The following is a 14,855-nucleotide window of genomic DNA, read 5'->3' as shown; positions in this document are numbered from 1 at the left end:
GTTTAAGAACATTAAAAGTGAGTTTTAAGCCCTGGTGGTCTAAGGGGACTACTTGGCACATTATGGTAATAATGTATGGCGTAAGTAAGACTTACAATAAGAATTCCACATGTAGTTAAGTTATAATCACATTGTGGGGATTGTTTTAAGCACGAAGTTGATTTTAATTAAAAACGTTTACAAATAATAAGGAAAAAGTGTATCCGTATTTAATTCAATTTTGTGATTGTAACTGCGCTTATGTCGTACGTAATGTTAACAAACCGGTTCTAGAACGGGACATTACACCTTCTAAAGACCGAGCATATTCCAACCCTTTCAGCAGGCTCCATGATTCAGCGAGAAAAAGATTATACTATCTTACCTGGCATAGAGAAACCCCCTATCCAATTTCCCTTCCTATTTCTTATAACTCCCCCGTAACCTGCTATAGATGACACTTAATGTTTGCTTTTAGTCATGCTCTTTTGTTATATACCATGTGACATGGGTCAATCCAGTGGAATCATATCCTTCTCGCTGGTGTGCATTTCCACAGCACATGTATTGTACTCTCCTGTATCCTTGGCCAATTGGGACACATAGGGTCGTCTCTGGTCCAACTCGCAATCCTTTCTTTTGTTAGTAGTCGATATTTTTGAATCGGCAATAAAACTCTTTATGCCAAGTTTTAACCTAGTTACTATTTAAGTGAAAATAAACTCTTACTAGTTGATCCATATGGATGTTGAAATTTAAAAAAGAAAAAAATTATCACCTGTGTGGATCAATTAGTAAGAGGTTATTTTCACCTAAAAGAGAATTTATTTCATAAAAAAAATAAAAGGGTAAAAAAATATAGGAATAATAAGAAATAATCTTTTAGAAAAAAATTCAAATAAGATATTGCCTAAATAGATTTTCTGGAAATATATTTTTAATACAATATAGTGATCCAAATAGCTGATCCGAGTTAATTATGGCCTGATTATTGTTGTAAATTGTTGTTTCACCTGTTTATTTTTATTTTATATTTTAGTAAGAGATTTTTATATATAGTTTACAATAGTTTCTTTCTCAAGTTGAACTTTTATGCCAAATCTAATACCTTAATAAAATTTAATTTCCTAAAATCTTCAATAAATTCAAACTCAACCTAACAATTTATTTTTCTAGAAAGCAAGCTCTTATAATATCTTGGACTGGAGTGTCTATTCGTTGATTTGTTTTTCCTGTTGTTTTCTTCGATTTTTTTATTTTTTTTATTTTCTTACTTCAATTGTCTTTGACATCTGTATCCTATTGCCCGTCCATTTTGAAGGCAGTTTTAGTAAGACTTGTACGGAAAGAGTCGATGTCAAAACCTCAGGCAATGTCTCCTCAGTCCTCATGAGTCATGACAACGTTGGTATCTAATGTGCTCTACTCAAATGTTGTTACTTCATCCAAAACAATGTTATAAAAATCACGGCAGGTTTGACTGGTTGACTCGCAAATTCGACTTTTGTAACATCTCAAGAGCTGGCAAGGGCAGGGAGTGATCGTCGGTGCGAAAAGGCACGGACAATGAGCGGCTCATGCCAAATCTTGCAGTTTGGGGGTTCATGAATGAATCGAATCAACACCCGAAAGAGAGGGATTCCAGAGACTGTGCTGGTATGAGACGGTACAATTAGGAATGACTTATAAGAATTAATTGGTACTACCTATACTAACAAGATGCATCTACTTTTCGGTAGCCCGGATCGGAAGAACTCCACAGTTAAGCGTGCTTGACTTGGATCAATTCTGGGATGGGTGACCTCCTGGGAAGTTTTCCCGGGAAGTGTGCGAGTGAGGACAAAACACACTGAAAAGTCTCGTGTTAGTGTGTGGGGACAGTCATTGATTCTTGCAAGTTGTCAGGCGTTACAAGTGGTATCTGAGCAGGGCCTCTCTTCCAGTACGGTGTGGTTCGAGGACGAACCAGGCGGAAGCTGGTGGGCATGTAACATCCCAAGAGCTCTGTGCTGGTATGTGACGGTACAGTTATGAATGACTTATAAGAATTAATTGGTACTACCTATACTAACAAGATGCATCTACTTTTCGGTAGCCCGGATCGGAAGAACTCCACAGTTAAGCGTGCTTGACTTGGATCAATTCTGGGATGGGTGACCTCCTGGGAAGTTTTCCCGGGAAGTGTGCGAGTGAGGACAAAGCACACTGAAAAGTCTCGTGTTAGTGTGAGGGGACAATCATTGATTCTTGCAAGTGGCCGGACGTTACAACTTTCAATTAATTTGATTTAGGTATTGAATTGGTTATACATTTGATTCGATATGAAATCAATAAATTGGTCTTGAATTGGGTTCAACCGGAATTAACCGGTATTATTTTAAAAATAAAAATCAATTTTGTGAAATTTTTGATAAAATGTTTGAAAAATACCATTAATGATATTTGAACCTAAATCATGTAGATTACAAGTTATAGCACTTAGTGCTAATCCAATTCTAATTATTAGTTAAAATACTTCTAATTTTATATTTATTATATTTTGGGGAGGGATCCATTTACCACCAATTAAGTTTATCATTTTTTACTACCAAATCTTAACCATTAATTTCTGTCAATCTGACGATTATAATTTATTGGATAACACTTATTAATTAATTATTAATTTCTAATAAATTATAACATTTATATTGATAAAAATCAATGATTAAGATTTAGTGTTAAGAAATAGTAAACTTAATTAGTGATTACTGATAAATATATCTTACCCCTTATATTTTATTATATATTTTTAATTTATATGGTTGACCCAATAATTCACCGGTAATCCATTGACCCACTAACTAACCGAGTTGATGAGCTCGAATTTGATAACACTCATCCAAAGCATTGAGGATGCAGCCTCGGCTGAAGAAATCACATCAATAGCTAGCAATAGCAGAATTTGAAGAAACATTCGAGCACAGGATCATTGGAGCCACGAATTTGTCTGATGAAGTTGTGCTTGGGGAAATCATATGATGTGTAGAAATTTTAAAGTAAAATTGAAATATATTCTTAATTTTTATTTGGTTTGTTTTTAGTGGATTTAAAATTAACTTTTGATAATATTTTTGTTTAAAGTTAAACTTGACAAAATGGACACAAAGGGTTTGAGCCCAACCCCAATAGGAGGAGCCCATGTTTGGTTCCACAATAGACTCGGGTGAAATGGAAGGGATTTCGAACCCGTTAAGCTCCGACGGGTTTTAGGTTGCGCGGTAACCCGAAATTCAAGGAGATGAGAATGAAAATGTAAAAGAAGTGACACCTGGCTCTCCTTAACAAACCCGAACGAAAACGAACATGAACATGAATCTATGCAAACATGAAACTAACTACCTAAAATAATGCTAACATAGAATGTTCTGGGCTTATGGTAGATTTGCATTTGGCAGTGTCCACCAGTTTTCAATATTATTATTGTTTTTTCCTTCTCTTCCTTCAATCTCAGACACGAACATACACTGTCTCTCCACGCGTTTCATCGTGCTGGCAATTCTGTTTCCCAAATTCAACGATTCGCTGGCCACTTCATCGTCCCAATTCAACTGCATTCTTTAAACCACCAGAAACACATCTTGTTGTTTTAGCTGCTCTTTCTGTTTTGATCTTCAAAAATAAATCTTCGCCTTGCAGAAACTGTTTCCAATTCGTGTCTCGTTCGTTCCTATAGGCTTTTCGTCTGTGTTTTTTTTTTCTTTCTTTTTTTTTCCCTTGCCATTTCTGATAATCAAGTTGAGATTTTTGTGAGAATCAGAAATGGCCAATAAAAGCTCGTCAAATGGGTCGTCTTCATCTGATTTCGATAAGGCTTCGGCTCCCTCGCCATCTTCTCCGTCGTCTGATGAGTCAGATTCTCCACCACCTTCCCCGTCTCTGTCGTCTCAGTTGTCCAATGACTCAGATTCTCCACCGGCTCCTCCTCCGCAGTCTCCGCCGCCATCTCCGTCTCATTCTCCCCCACCTTCCCCTTCTACGCCGCCACCGCAGTCTCCCTCCCCACCTCCGCCGTCTCCCTCACCGCCTCCACCTCTGTCGCTTTCTCCACCTCCGTCGCTTTCTCCTCCGCCGCCTCCTTCTAGTCCACCGCCATCAAAAGCTCCTCCTCACTCTCCATCGGCACCACCCCCCGAACCGCCGCCACCTTCTCCACCACCACCATCTCAACAGTCACCTCCATCACAACCTCATGCCCCTCCTCCACCTTACATGTCTCCTCCGCCCCCACCAACTGGTTCAGGGCCAAACCATCCTCCGCCGCCGCTATCACCACCCACTCCCGCGAGCTCCCATCCAAAACCAAACGCTCCTTCTTCTAATAGCCACTCCCCGTCCAAGTCACCAACCTCCAGTGATAAGACAGGAGAATACGTTGGTTTTTCTCTCGCCGCTGTTTTCGTTCTTGCCTTAGTTGCTCTATTACTTTTTTTCATATTGAGGAGGAAGAAAAAACGAGGGAATGTCTATGCCTTGCCACCCCAAAATAAATCTCATATGAAAGGAGGTAATCTATATATGGTAATGGTATTAAATATTAATCATTGCATTGTCCATATTGTTTTCATATGTTTAATGTTTCTATTCTGGCCATCATCAGGTGCAGATGTGCATTACTATGTAGAGGGACCTGGTTTTGTGAATGGTGCACAAGATGGGTTTTATAGTTCACAGCCCACAAACAATTATGGAAATAGGAACCTTGCAGGTGGCAATGGCATGCATCATTTAAGAACTCCTTCAGACCAGCATTTAAGTGCTGGTCAGATAGTATTTAGCTATGACAAGGTTGTGGAAATTACTAACGGGTTTTCTAGTGAAAACGTAATTGGGGAAGGGGGATTTGGGTGTGTTTACAAGGCTTCGATGCCAGATGGTAGAGTTGGAGCGGTTAAGCTTCTGAAAGCTGGTAGTGGACAGGGAGAAAGGGAGTTCAGGGCTGAGGTTGATATTATCAGCCGTGTCCATCATCGACATTTGGTATCTTTAATTGGTTATTGCATATCCGACCACCAAAGAGTGCTTATCTATGAGTACGTTCCTAATGGGAACCTCGATCAGCACTTGCATGGTAACGTGAGTTTCCCTTGTTTTTTTTTTATTGTTTTTTTTCTTTCTCGGCAAAATTAAGAAAAGAGTTTGTGTTTTCTTTATATGTGAAGATATGGTAGTTTTGGATTGGCCTAAGAGGTTGAAGATAGCAATTGGCGCTGCAAGGGGCCTGGCATATCTGCATGATGGCTGTAAGTATATCTTGCATTTGCAGTAACATTTGTTTGATTGGATTATATATTCTTACAATAAAACATTATTATGTATTAAGAACAAGGTGCCATTTTACCAGAACCATTGGATAGGGAAATGATTTTTGTACATGGTGTTTCGAAAATATGAACCGTACACTTTAGGTTTAGGTGGGCTAGAACAGTTTAAGAGGGTCCAATTAAACTCTGATTCTACCATGCGTGGTGTTCAAGTAGTGTGCAAAACAGCATACCTAAGTTGGATATGCCTGTTATCAACCCAATAAAATATTTCTGTTGTCTGAAGGCACTTCTATCCTTTTCTCTATGGAACTCTGGGTTGACAATTCATTAATTTTTATATTTCTATCCTCTCATCTCTTAACTGTGTATTATGTTTGATGAAATTTACTGAAAGATATCGAAGGAATAAGCAGAGAACTGGCCCAAAGCTTAGGGGATCTTATGATACGGATTGGTTTTAAATCTGAAACACTGTTATGGAGTTCATATGACGCTTTAAGAATTTCGTGTTGATTTTGAGTTATTCGTCTCCTTGTGGTTTATTAGTCTAAAGAGAAGAGGGATATTGACTGTGCTTGGTTTTGTGAAAATTTCTCGAAACACAAGTAAAACTTAATAACTAATCTTGTGTAGTTTTTTTTTTTTTTTTTTTTTTTTTTTTTTTTTTCTATTTCCAATTCCATATTTCAACTCAGTATTTTATTATCTAAATGGAAATTTTGTATTAGGAAAAGCTAAAATATTTTATTTGTTTCTAGGCAACCCAAGGATTATTCACAGAGATATTAAGTCGGCTAACATACTTCTGGATGATAATTATGAGGCACAGGTATGCATATATTTTTATTTATTTCTGTCATGCTCCCTAATTTAAATTTGAAGCCTGGATCCTAATTTAACCTTGTTTAAACACAGGTTGCAGACTTTGGACTTGCCAGGCTAACCGATGATGCTAATACTCATGTATCAACAAGGGTGATGGGGACCTTCGGGTAGGTTTCCTATGTATCTAAAACATAAAGCAGTATATTCTGATGTATATAATGATTTTCATGGGGTTGGGACTTGCTTTCGTTTGGTTGGAAAAAACATAAGTGATGATATGGAATAAAGTGGTGGTGGTGGTTATTGAACTAGTATTATGAAATGCCCTAGAGCTTAACTCACAAGTAGAATATTACTTTAAATGATTGTTGTTCATCAATGTTAGTTTGGAGGCTAAGGATTTACTCTCTAATGGGGTGGACTGGCTTTTAGGTTTTGAAACCGCCTGCTAAGATTTGAGTTTACAACAAGAACCTTATGTGAGGAAACCTTCAATAATGCCAAATGTTAAACTATCACACCATCTAACTCATTCTAGCTTCAATTTGCAGGTACATGGCTCCAGAGTATGCAACAAGTGGAAAATTAACGGATAGATCAGATGTTTTTTCATTTGGAGTTGTCCTCCTTGAGCTTGTAACTGGAAGGAAACCTGTTGATCCAACGCAGCCCGTGGGAGATGAGAGTTTGGTTGAGTGGGTACGACTGGTCAACCTTTTTCTTATTTTGTGAAGTGAAATATACTGTGAATTTTGATGTATTCTATTCCCTCCGTTTCCCTTATCTCTCTACTGTTCTGATAACTAGGGACAATAGTATAAGAAAGAATGGAAGTCAAGTTCCTGTGTACATAGTATCATAAACAAAAGATATTAAAACTACATATTTCAACAGTCTGTATTATTTATTACAATAAAATGATGCCCCACAAACCAACTATACTGGCATCATTTCTAAGGTAAATTATTTTTGTACCCATTTTCATAAAAGTACATATTACCATACTAGCCCTTTTTCCACTTTTGATCTGGTCTGCAGAAAATAACCTTTTTTGATCCAATAATGCATTAGAACATTTGAATTGGTTAAAACATATTTCTTTTTAAACTTTAAAATATATATTTGTGTTAACTCAGTTTGAAGTTTAGCTTACAATAGACATGTTAAAGATACTGTCTCACTGTCAGAGGATTCTAGACATTTTCATTTTGAAAAGTATTAGAGAAGGTCTAGCAACTCACAGATATTCATCAATCATCATCCTAATTGTAGGTTGAATTAACTAATTGCATTTATCTCGATCCGTTATTTATTATGGTGTATCTTTTAGATAAATCAATCATTTTTTCCTTTCACTTACTTATCTGTATAGAATATCATACATATTTAACATGTTCAACTGGTAGCTTTGGTTATTTTTTTTTTCTCACGGGACACAAAATTAACATGTACCTTGAATGATGCTTTCCTATGTCCACAGGCTCGTCCACTTCTCCTTCGTGCAATTGAGACAGGTGACTTTGGTGAACTAGTAGACCCAAGGCTTGAACGGAACTACGTTGACAGTGAAATGTTCAGAATGATAGAGGCAGCTGCAGCATGTGTTCGACATTCTGCTCCAAAACGGCCTCGTATGGTTCAGGTGATAATAATAATAATAATGAGAGATAGCTATTATTATTTGGTTCATCAAGCTTGTGCTTGTTTTGTTTTGACATAATAATTATCTTCATTTGTGACATTTATATCTTAAACTCATTCAAATTCATTGACTAGTCATTCCATTGGTTTTTATCAGGTGGTAAGAGCCTTAGACAGCGGAGATCAAATATATGATCTAACTAATGGGGTGAAATATGGTCAGAGCACTGTTTATGATTCTGGCCAGTATAATGAAGACATCATGAGATTCAGAAGGATGGCTAATGGCAGCTTTAGTGATTCTGATTTTCATATATACAGTACAGAATACAGTTCAAGAGAACAGATATCTGGAACCAAACATGCAAGGATGCCTTATAGTACAAGTGGTGGTGATTCAGAATTTAGATCTTTCCACAGCCAAATGAACATTGCCGAGCACAGATCTTGAGGGAACATATATACCAGTACAATAATGAGAATAGGCATAATGGTGTTCAAGGATGCTGATTTTAACCCAACTAATTTCGCCAAATTCTTTCTCCATAACCTAAAACTAATCTTACCAAACTCACCTTCATCTTACAAATCACCATGAAATTTTTTGGTTTGCTTAAGTTGAAACTATGAACTTTAGCCAAACCTCCCAATCCTCACCACCACAAAAGTCTAAATATATTGAGATTACCTTCGTTTGACTTATGCCGGTCAAAAACGTTAATTTTTTCTTTCTTTTTCTATCTCTTAAATTTTTTTTCTGTTTTCTTTCCCCCATTCTTTTTTTAATAGTGGGGGACGTTAAGAGCTTGAAAGTGTAAGTTTTTTGAGTATAAATATATATATATATCTCATTGATGCGGGATTAGGAATATTGAGTTTCTTACTGCATATTTACAATGACACCTTGAGATTATATAAAATAGTTATGATTCTCATATAATGACTTATATTATAATAGCCCATATTAATTAATTAGGAAATCAAGTGTAATTAATTAATTAAACATGTTTTACTGGGTGAAATTAAGTATGAGGCTTAATAAAATGAATCTGAGTCACTTTGGAGTTAAAAAGTGTACTCAGTGAAAATTAAGGGGTATAAATGGGTACTGTCAAAAGTACCCAAAATATAAAAATAAAAATAGTAATATTCCTAGAATAATATTCCAGACTTTTGGGTAAAGTTTGGTAATTATTGGAGTTAAATAGATAGACGAACCAATACTCGCTTAGAGCCACTTAACCTATGTTAAGTGACTTAAGTCACCAAATGACCCTCATTTCCCACCCAGCCCGTCGACGCCCAGAAAGAAGAGAAGAGAAGAGGAAGGGAGGGAGAGAGAGAAAGAAAACCTAGGTTGTGTGATTTTCAACCGATTGGAGCGATTCAAAAGCCTAAATCACTTAGAATCTTCCCCTCTTTCATAATCCTAACTTTGTTTTGAGTGGGGAGCATTGTGGAGAGGGATATTGACTCTCAAAAATTCGGCCCTTTGGTGAAAATTGGGGTTTTGAGAGTTTCTACCTCCATTGAAGCTTGAGGAGCCATCAATCCTTAGTTGTGTGACCATTGGTGGTAAGATTCTAACCCTTGAACCTCATGATTCCTTGAAATTTGCATGAGTTAGGGTTTGTGAATAGTAAATTGGGATTTTTATGAAATGTGGTTGAATTAGCTATGTTCTAGGAAGAATGGAGCTTAGAGCATGTGATGGAAAATGCTAGGAATGTCATTTAACCGGTGGAAATGAGCCTAGATAGTCATTTGATAATTGTTCATAATATTGGAAAATTCATGCTTGGATTGGTTAGTATTCTAGCATGTTGAACAATTAGTGAGTTGAATGATTGATTGGATCCTTGTGATGTCTAGGATTGAGACATTTGGACCAACCGTGAGTGATCAACCATTGGAGCAAGCTATGGAGCTTGAATAGCTCATTGGAATTGGTAAGCTCATACTTGTGTGGTGCTTTGAATTGAGTAATTGATGGTTGATTGTGAAATACTCTTGGATGCAATGTGTTGATTGCATTACACCATGTGTAGGTGTATGTTTGTAAAAGTTGATTGCTGAAACTGTTGGTGAAGAACAAAGGTTGACTGAAGCATTGAGGTAAGCCTTCGGACCTTGGGTGTAATTCCCTTGACTGTTCTACCAAGCCCTGAAAGGGTGGAGGTTGTGATTGTGTATATAAATGCAATAAAATAGTGTAATGCTTTGTTATACGTATGTGTATGCATTTGGTGTGGCATAGGATGGTGTTTCCCTATGTGGGTATGTTGCATGACGATGCGTAAATCATACATGGTAGTTAGCTGGCCAGTAGGACTATTTGCATCTGAGTTTCCTTAGGACAACTTGAGAGCTCGAGGGATTTCTCCTGGAGATGTATTGCACTTTGCATAGATATGTATTTACTGCATTATTATTGTTATTGCTATTACACTGATATGGAACTGTGGGGTGGAGAGATGCTCCAAGGACCCCTGGTTTACTGGATATATTCGTATATCTCACCCCGTGTTGTGGGGACCCCCTTTCAGGTAAGGATGCTGCAGGAGCCTCTGGTGGCAAGTGGCCATACCTAGATTATGCATGAAATATGGCACTTCTTTGAGTTTATGCATGCCTTTTGTAGTTGACATGTATAGGATTTTATCTTGAAAGCCCATGATCATTTGTATATCTTGATTCATTGGATGAACTTAGCCTATGCTCATGCCTTTGGTTACACCTTTTGTTGATGGGAGCCAAGGGAATGATCATAGTGTTTTGTAAGCTAAGTTCTATGATTTGTAAAGGATATGTAATGTAAATGATGCCTACTTGGAATTCAATATATGCATGCTTGTTATGTATTGAGTTGTTGAATTGGTTGGGCTGAAAATCAATTAGGTACCCTCTTCGTTTAAACTGGTAAACGATGAGAAAACAAAGGTCATGCTGCCCAAATTCTAGCTAAATCTCATGAGGAGAGGTTGGATGAGTGCTAGGATTTAGTTTTGGGGCATGGACATTTGTGGTTTGTAATGGGGATGCATTTTCCCCTAGGCTTGGACTTGAGAAATGTGGGAATTGGAATTCCCTGGCAGCGCGCTTAAGCGCCCAGGAGCGCGCCCAAGCGCCCTGATGCCCCTGCGAGTGCCAATGCATTCTGCCTCCTCGCGCTGGAGCGCCCAAGTGGGGGCTGAAGCGCCCAGGATTGCGCGCTGGAGCGCCCTGGCGTGCGCTTAAGCGCCCCTTGCTGCAGAAAGTTGGGTGGCTTACTGCCCCCTCGTGTTTTAGCGCCCAGGGTGGGGCTTAAGCGCCCAGGGTTGCGCGCTTGAGCGCCCTGGTCCGCGCTTAAGCGCCCTTCGCCATTGAAGGAGGAGATGCTTCTGTCTCTGCGCGCTAAAACGTCCCCGTGGGAGCTTGAGCGCCCAGGATAGCGCGCCTGAGCGCCCTGTTGCGCGCTTAAGCGCCCATCCACACTGGAATGCCTGATGCTTACTGCCTCCGTGCGCTTAAGCGCCCAGATGGAGGCTTTAGCGCCCGATAGCGCGCGCTTGAGCGCCCGGTAGCGCGCTGAAGCGCGCGGGGCCTGTGACCAACACTCTCTTGTGTTGCTTCAAATGGTCCTAACTTGGGCTACAGTGCTCCGATTTGAGCACGGTTTGAAGCCACAGGTAGCTAATGAAGAAACCTACAATATAGTAGAAGTATTGAACTAAACAAGAAGTAAATTAATGATTTAAAAATGGAAAATGAACATGATGTTAAGCTTAATTTATCTGTTTCCGCAAGGTAATATGGTTATGATCACGAAATTGGGTATTATAAATTCGGTATGTTTTAAAATGAAAAATTTATCCGGATTTTAATTGAACCCATGTGATTGTAACTGCGCTTAATATCATAATGCGATGTTAACAAACCGGTTCTAGAACGGGGTGTTACATATATTTTCCATTTTGAATTTATGTTCACGGCTGCGAGTACTTGAATGGTTACCAAACTGGGAATAGTTGAGACTTGAGACATAGCTCCAGTCAGGGTAAAAGCAAAACACTCTACCAAGTAATTGCTTCTTTTGCTTTATTAATCCAAATTCAATTGAAGCTAAGTTTCTTAAAAAATCCAAATCAATTTAATTAAAGATAAAAATTGAAAACCATCATTTTGTTTATTCAATCAATCCATCAATTTCAAATTGAATTATTTATATTTTTTACATTATTTTTACTTTTACAAATCCATATTGGAATAAAAGTTTTTTTTTGTTTTTTTGTTTCCTTAATCTCAAAACAAGGGCATAAAAATAGTAGAGAAGATAATTATACATTTCATCTTGCAGTTGGAAATCTAAGACACTGAAAAACAGAGAAGAAAAATAGAAACACGATGGTATAGTGGTGGAATGGTAACCAACAAGAAGATGGCCATGTCTACATAATATTCTCTTATAATTCCATCATGCACCTGCTCTTAGCTTTCCTTCACGACCAAGCTTCATATCAAAACTTTTCAAGTCGCCATGCTTCATATCAAAACTTTTCATGTCACCATGAGCAAGTGGCTTGGGTCCTCTGGCTGCTCCATGTCCATTAGGCTTGGAAGCTGCGATTCTTTTGTCAAAGCCAAATTCAATATCCACTTCTTTTGGACGGAAGTTGTGGTTCTGCTGCTTTTCCTGCTTAACATGTTTCTGTTTGTGGTTGTGGCTGCGGCCGCGCCTGTTGCAAAGCCTTCCAAGACAGCAAGCAATAGCTGAAATGACAACTATTATGGCCAGGACAACAAATACTGACCCAAAAGACCCATTGGAATGTTGAGGAGGTGACTGGTATGTGACACTTGTTGGGTAGACCTGGACAGGTTGCTGTTGCTGAGGCAGTGGTTGAACTTGTAAAGACATCTTCACTCTTGAGAGTTCAGAGTTAGATGAGAAAAGAGAAATTGTGTTGAGGGGTTAGGAGATTTGTGGGGAATAGGTGGATTTGATATTAAGGGCTGCAGCTCTTGTTCTTTGAGTGGATACCAAGGTAGATATTTCACCAAGCACTCAAAGTAGATTACTGTGAGAAGAGTTTATGTAAATTGGGCCTCAAATAAGTAGGATTTTTTGAATTTTAAAAAAAGGTGAAGAGGGGAACTTTCTTTAATAAAGAAGACAACTAAAGATATTCTTTGTGCTCTTTACTTATTGGCTTTGGCTCCTGTGATTGCTTTGTAAGGAGAGAAAGTAAGATCTTGGAGCATCCGGACATAACACTCTCAGGGCCCTATGAAAGTGCAGCTTTTGTTTACTGGAGATGTTTCCACTGATAATCATTGGAATGAGATAGTCTCTCTAGTGTATCATATCAAAGTTTCGTGATATTTTATTTATTAAGGCGTGTTACTTTTCTTGGTACAAATTAATGAAATTATATGAGTGGGGATACATTTTTGTAAGGATTTAAAACTTATCATGCTCAAGATGGGAGGGACTTAGGGCGAAACTATGCACTACATTGGTCATGCTATATTGGTACACTATAACCCCGGGTCAGTTAATCGTAAGAAATTCATAACTAAGGGTCTAAAAAAAGGTAATCGTTTTAGCAGCAGGATGGTGTGATGCATGTTAGGTGTCACCTAGTCAAGGATTTCTCCGAAATCTGTGAAAGCGAGGACAGAGTCAGAGAAGAATCATTGTCATGTTAATATGGGGATCTGTGCAAAAGTATGAAGCACTAAGAATGGGGTCACCCTACCTTTGCCCTTTATTCCTTTTGAAAGATGGAATCTGCTTGTGAGTGTTGAGTTGGTATTGGTATTGGTATTGGTATTAATTACAAATGCATTGTTTTTATTTTTTCTATATTAATTAACTTTGTTTTTCATTGAATAAATTAAGGGTATAATTTTAGGCTCTTTTCAGGTTGCAAAAAATTCCACTCACATGAGACTGAACGACACTTAACACTGTACTTCTTATCTTTTATTGTCATTCCTTCCTTAGTTAAGGAGATCAATAATTCAATATGAACCAGTGGATGATTGGGTCATAAAACTTTCACATCTCTTTGATGGAGAAAGTCACCACGCAGTAAAGGGAAAATAATTTGAGGCAAGCACTTTGGGAAATGGTTAGATAAATGCATTAAACAAGCCAGCAACGGTTGAATAAAAGGAGAATAATTCTACTTGAAGCAATGAGAATATAAATATTCGAACGTAGTTTCGTTTCTGTTTCTTCCAGTGATGCCACTGGCTGGCATTACGTGGTGGTAGTCCTTGCAAGTGTGAAGATTATATTTCTGGAAATGTTTCAGTGAAATTTGTTAAATCTTTCATTGCAATTTACCCCTCCTCCTTTTTTCTTTTTCTTTTTTTTATTGCATGAAAGTAGGCAAATGCTAATTAACTCACAATGTTCTAATCATACTATTTTTTGCATTGGTTATGATAGTATAACTTTATTAACTCAGGCAAGGCAACTGATAAAGTCATACATAACGTTAAAATGATTACATGGTGGTAGAGATTCAGTCAAAACAAGCAGCGTCGCTATCTAAAGCATTGTCAGCAGTGGCAAATTTGTCTGCAAAAGGATTTCATACTTGCTTGTCTTTGTGAGAGCAAGAAGTCAGAAATTTTAGTATAAGGTCTGAATCTCAAGCACTTTTTTTTTTTGGGGACCCCAATGCTTCTACTCATCTTTTGCAATAAGACAATTTGTGATACACATTTATTAATTTCAGATCTCTTTAAAAAATATTAAATCACATTACATGATAATAATAACAATAATAATATAATGAGAAAAAAGTTATATTAACAATTTTTTTTGTTTGCAAACTCAATTATGTATTCTGGTAAATACACACTTAAATGTTTGTATTTACTGAAATACATAATTGAGTTTGTAAATAAAAAGTTTATAAACAAAATATTTTCCAAATAATAATAATAAAATAGTTTCCACTGTATGGGCTAGACTATTATGGCTCAGACTGCAGCCCATAAACACGTTGATGGGCCTGGTTCTCGGGTCGCACTACGGATCCACCGCTTCAGCACTGGTTTTCTGATTTATAAATTTATTTTCAAAACTGTTGCTCAGATTCTGCGCGCGAATCT

General features: G+C 37.7%; 2 protein-coding genes and 1 long non-coding RNA gene across 3 annotated transcripts; 2 read left to right on the top strand and 1 right to left on the bottom strand.

The window, feature by feature from the left end:
- Positions 1–3,777: 3,777 nt before the first annotated feature.
- LOC133301374 (proline-rich receptor-like protein kinase PERK13) lies at positions 3,778–8,199 on the top strand. Its single transcript, XM_061500997.1, has 8 exons — positions 3,778–4,485; positions 4,621–5,086; positions 5,178–5,258; positions 6,041–6,111; positions 6,198–6,274; positions 6,659–6,806; positions 7,588–7,749; positions 7,906–8,199. The coding sequence occupies exons 1-8, from the start codon at positions 3,778–3,780 to the stop codon at positions 8,197–8,199; spliced, it is 2,007 nt and encodes a 668-aa protein (XP_061356981.1).
- A 647-nt stretch (positions 8,200–8,846) lies between these two features.
- Positions 8,847–10,590, top strand: LOC133301380 (uncharacterized). The gene is made up of 4 exons (XR_009750184.1): positions 8,847–9,323; positions 9,621–9,697; positions 9,797–9,863; positions 10,295–10,590. It is a non-coding gene; the product is annotated as an uncharacterized LOC133301380 (long non-coding RNA).
- A 1,611-nt stretch (positions 10,591–12,201) lies between these two features.
- LOC133301379 (uncharacterized) lies at positions 12,202–12,645 on the bottom strand. Its single transcript, XM_061501004.1, has one exon. It carries the CDS (start codon positions 12,643–12,645, stop codon positions 12,202–12,204), a length of 444 nt encoding a protein of 147 aa, XP_061356988.1.
- Between the last annotated feature and the right edge of the window lie 2,210 nt (positions 12,646–14,855).

The sequence above is a fragment of the Gastrolobium bilobum genome, unplaced genomic scaffold (genome assembly GCF_033153095.1).
Source record: "Gastrolobium bilobum isolate Gb01-03AN ecotype WA unplaced genomic scaffold, APGP_CSIRO_Gbil_v1 utg4269, whole genome shotgun sequence".
Classification (NCBI taxonomy): domain Eukaryota; kingdom Viridiplantae; phylum Streptophyta; class Magnoliopsida; order Fabales; family Fabaceae; genus Gastrolobium; species Gastrolobium bilobum.
The sequence above is the reverse complement of the archived record's forward strand: the minus strand, read 5'-3'. Positions and strand labels throughout refer to the sequence as shown.

Coding starts and splice junctions, on each gene's coding strand:
- LOC133301374 (XM_061500997.1), top strand. CDS start 3,778: ATGGCCAATAAAAGCTCGTCAAATGGGTCGTCTTCATCTGATTTCGAT. Junction 5,087..5,177: donor CCTCGATCAGCACTTGCATG/GTAACGTGAGTT, acceptor TTATATGTGAAG/ATATGGTAGTTTTGGATTGG. Junction 6,807..7,587: donor ATGAGAGTTTGGTTGAGTGG/GTACGACTGGTC, acceptor CTATGTCCACAG/GCTCGTCCACTTCTCCTTCG.
- LOC133301379 (XM_061501004.1), bottom strand. CDS start 12,645: ATGTCTTTACAAGTTCAACCACTGCCTCAGCAACAGCAACCTGTCCAG.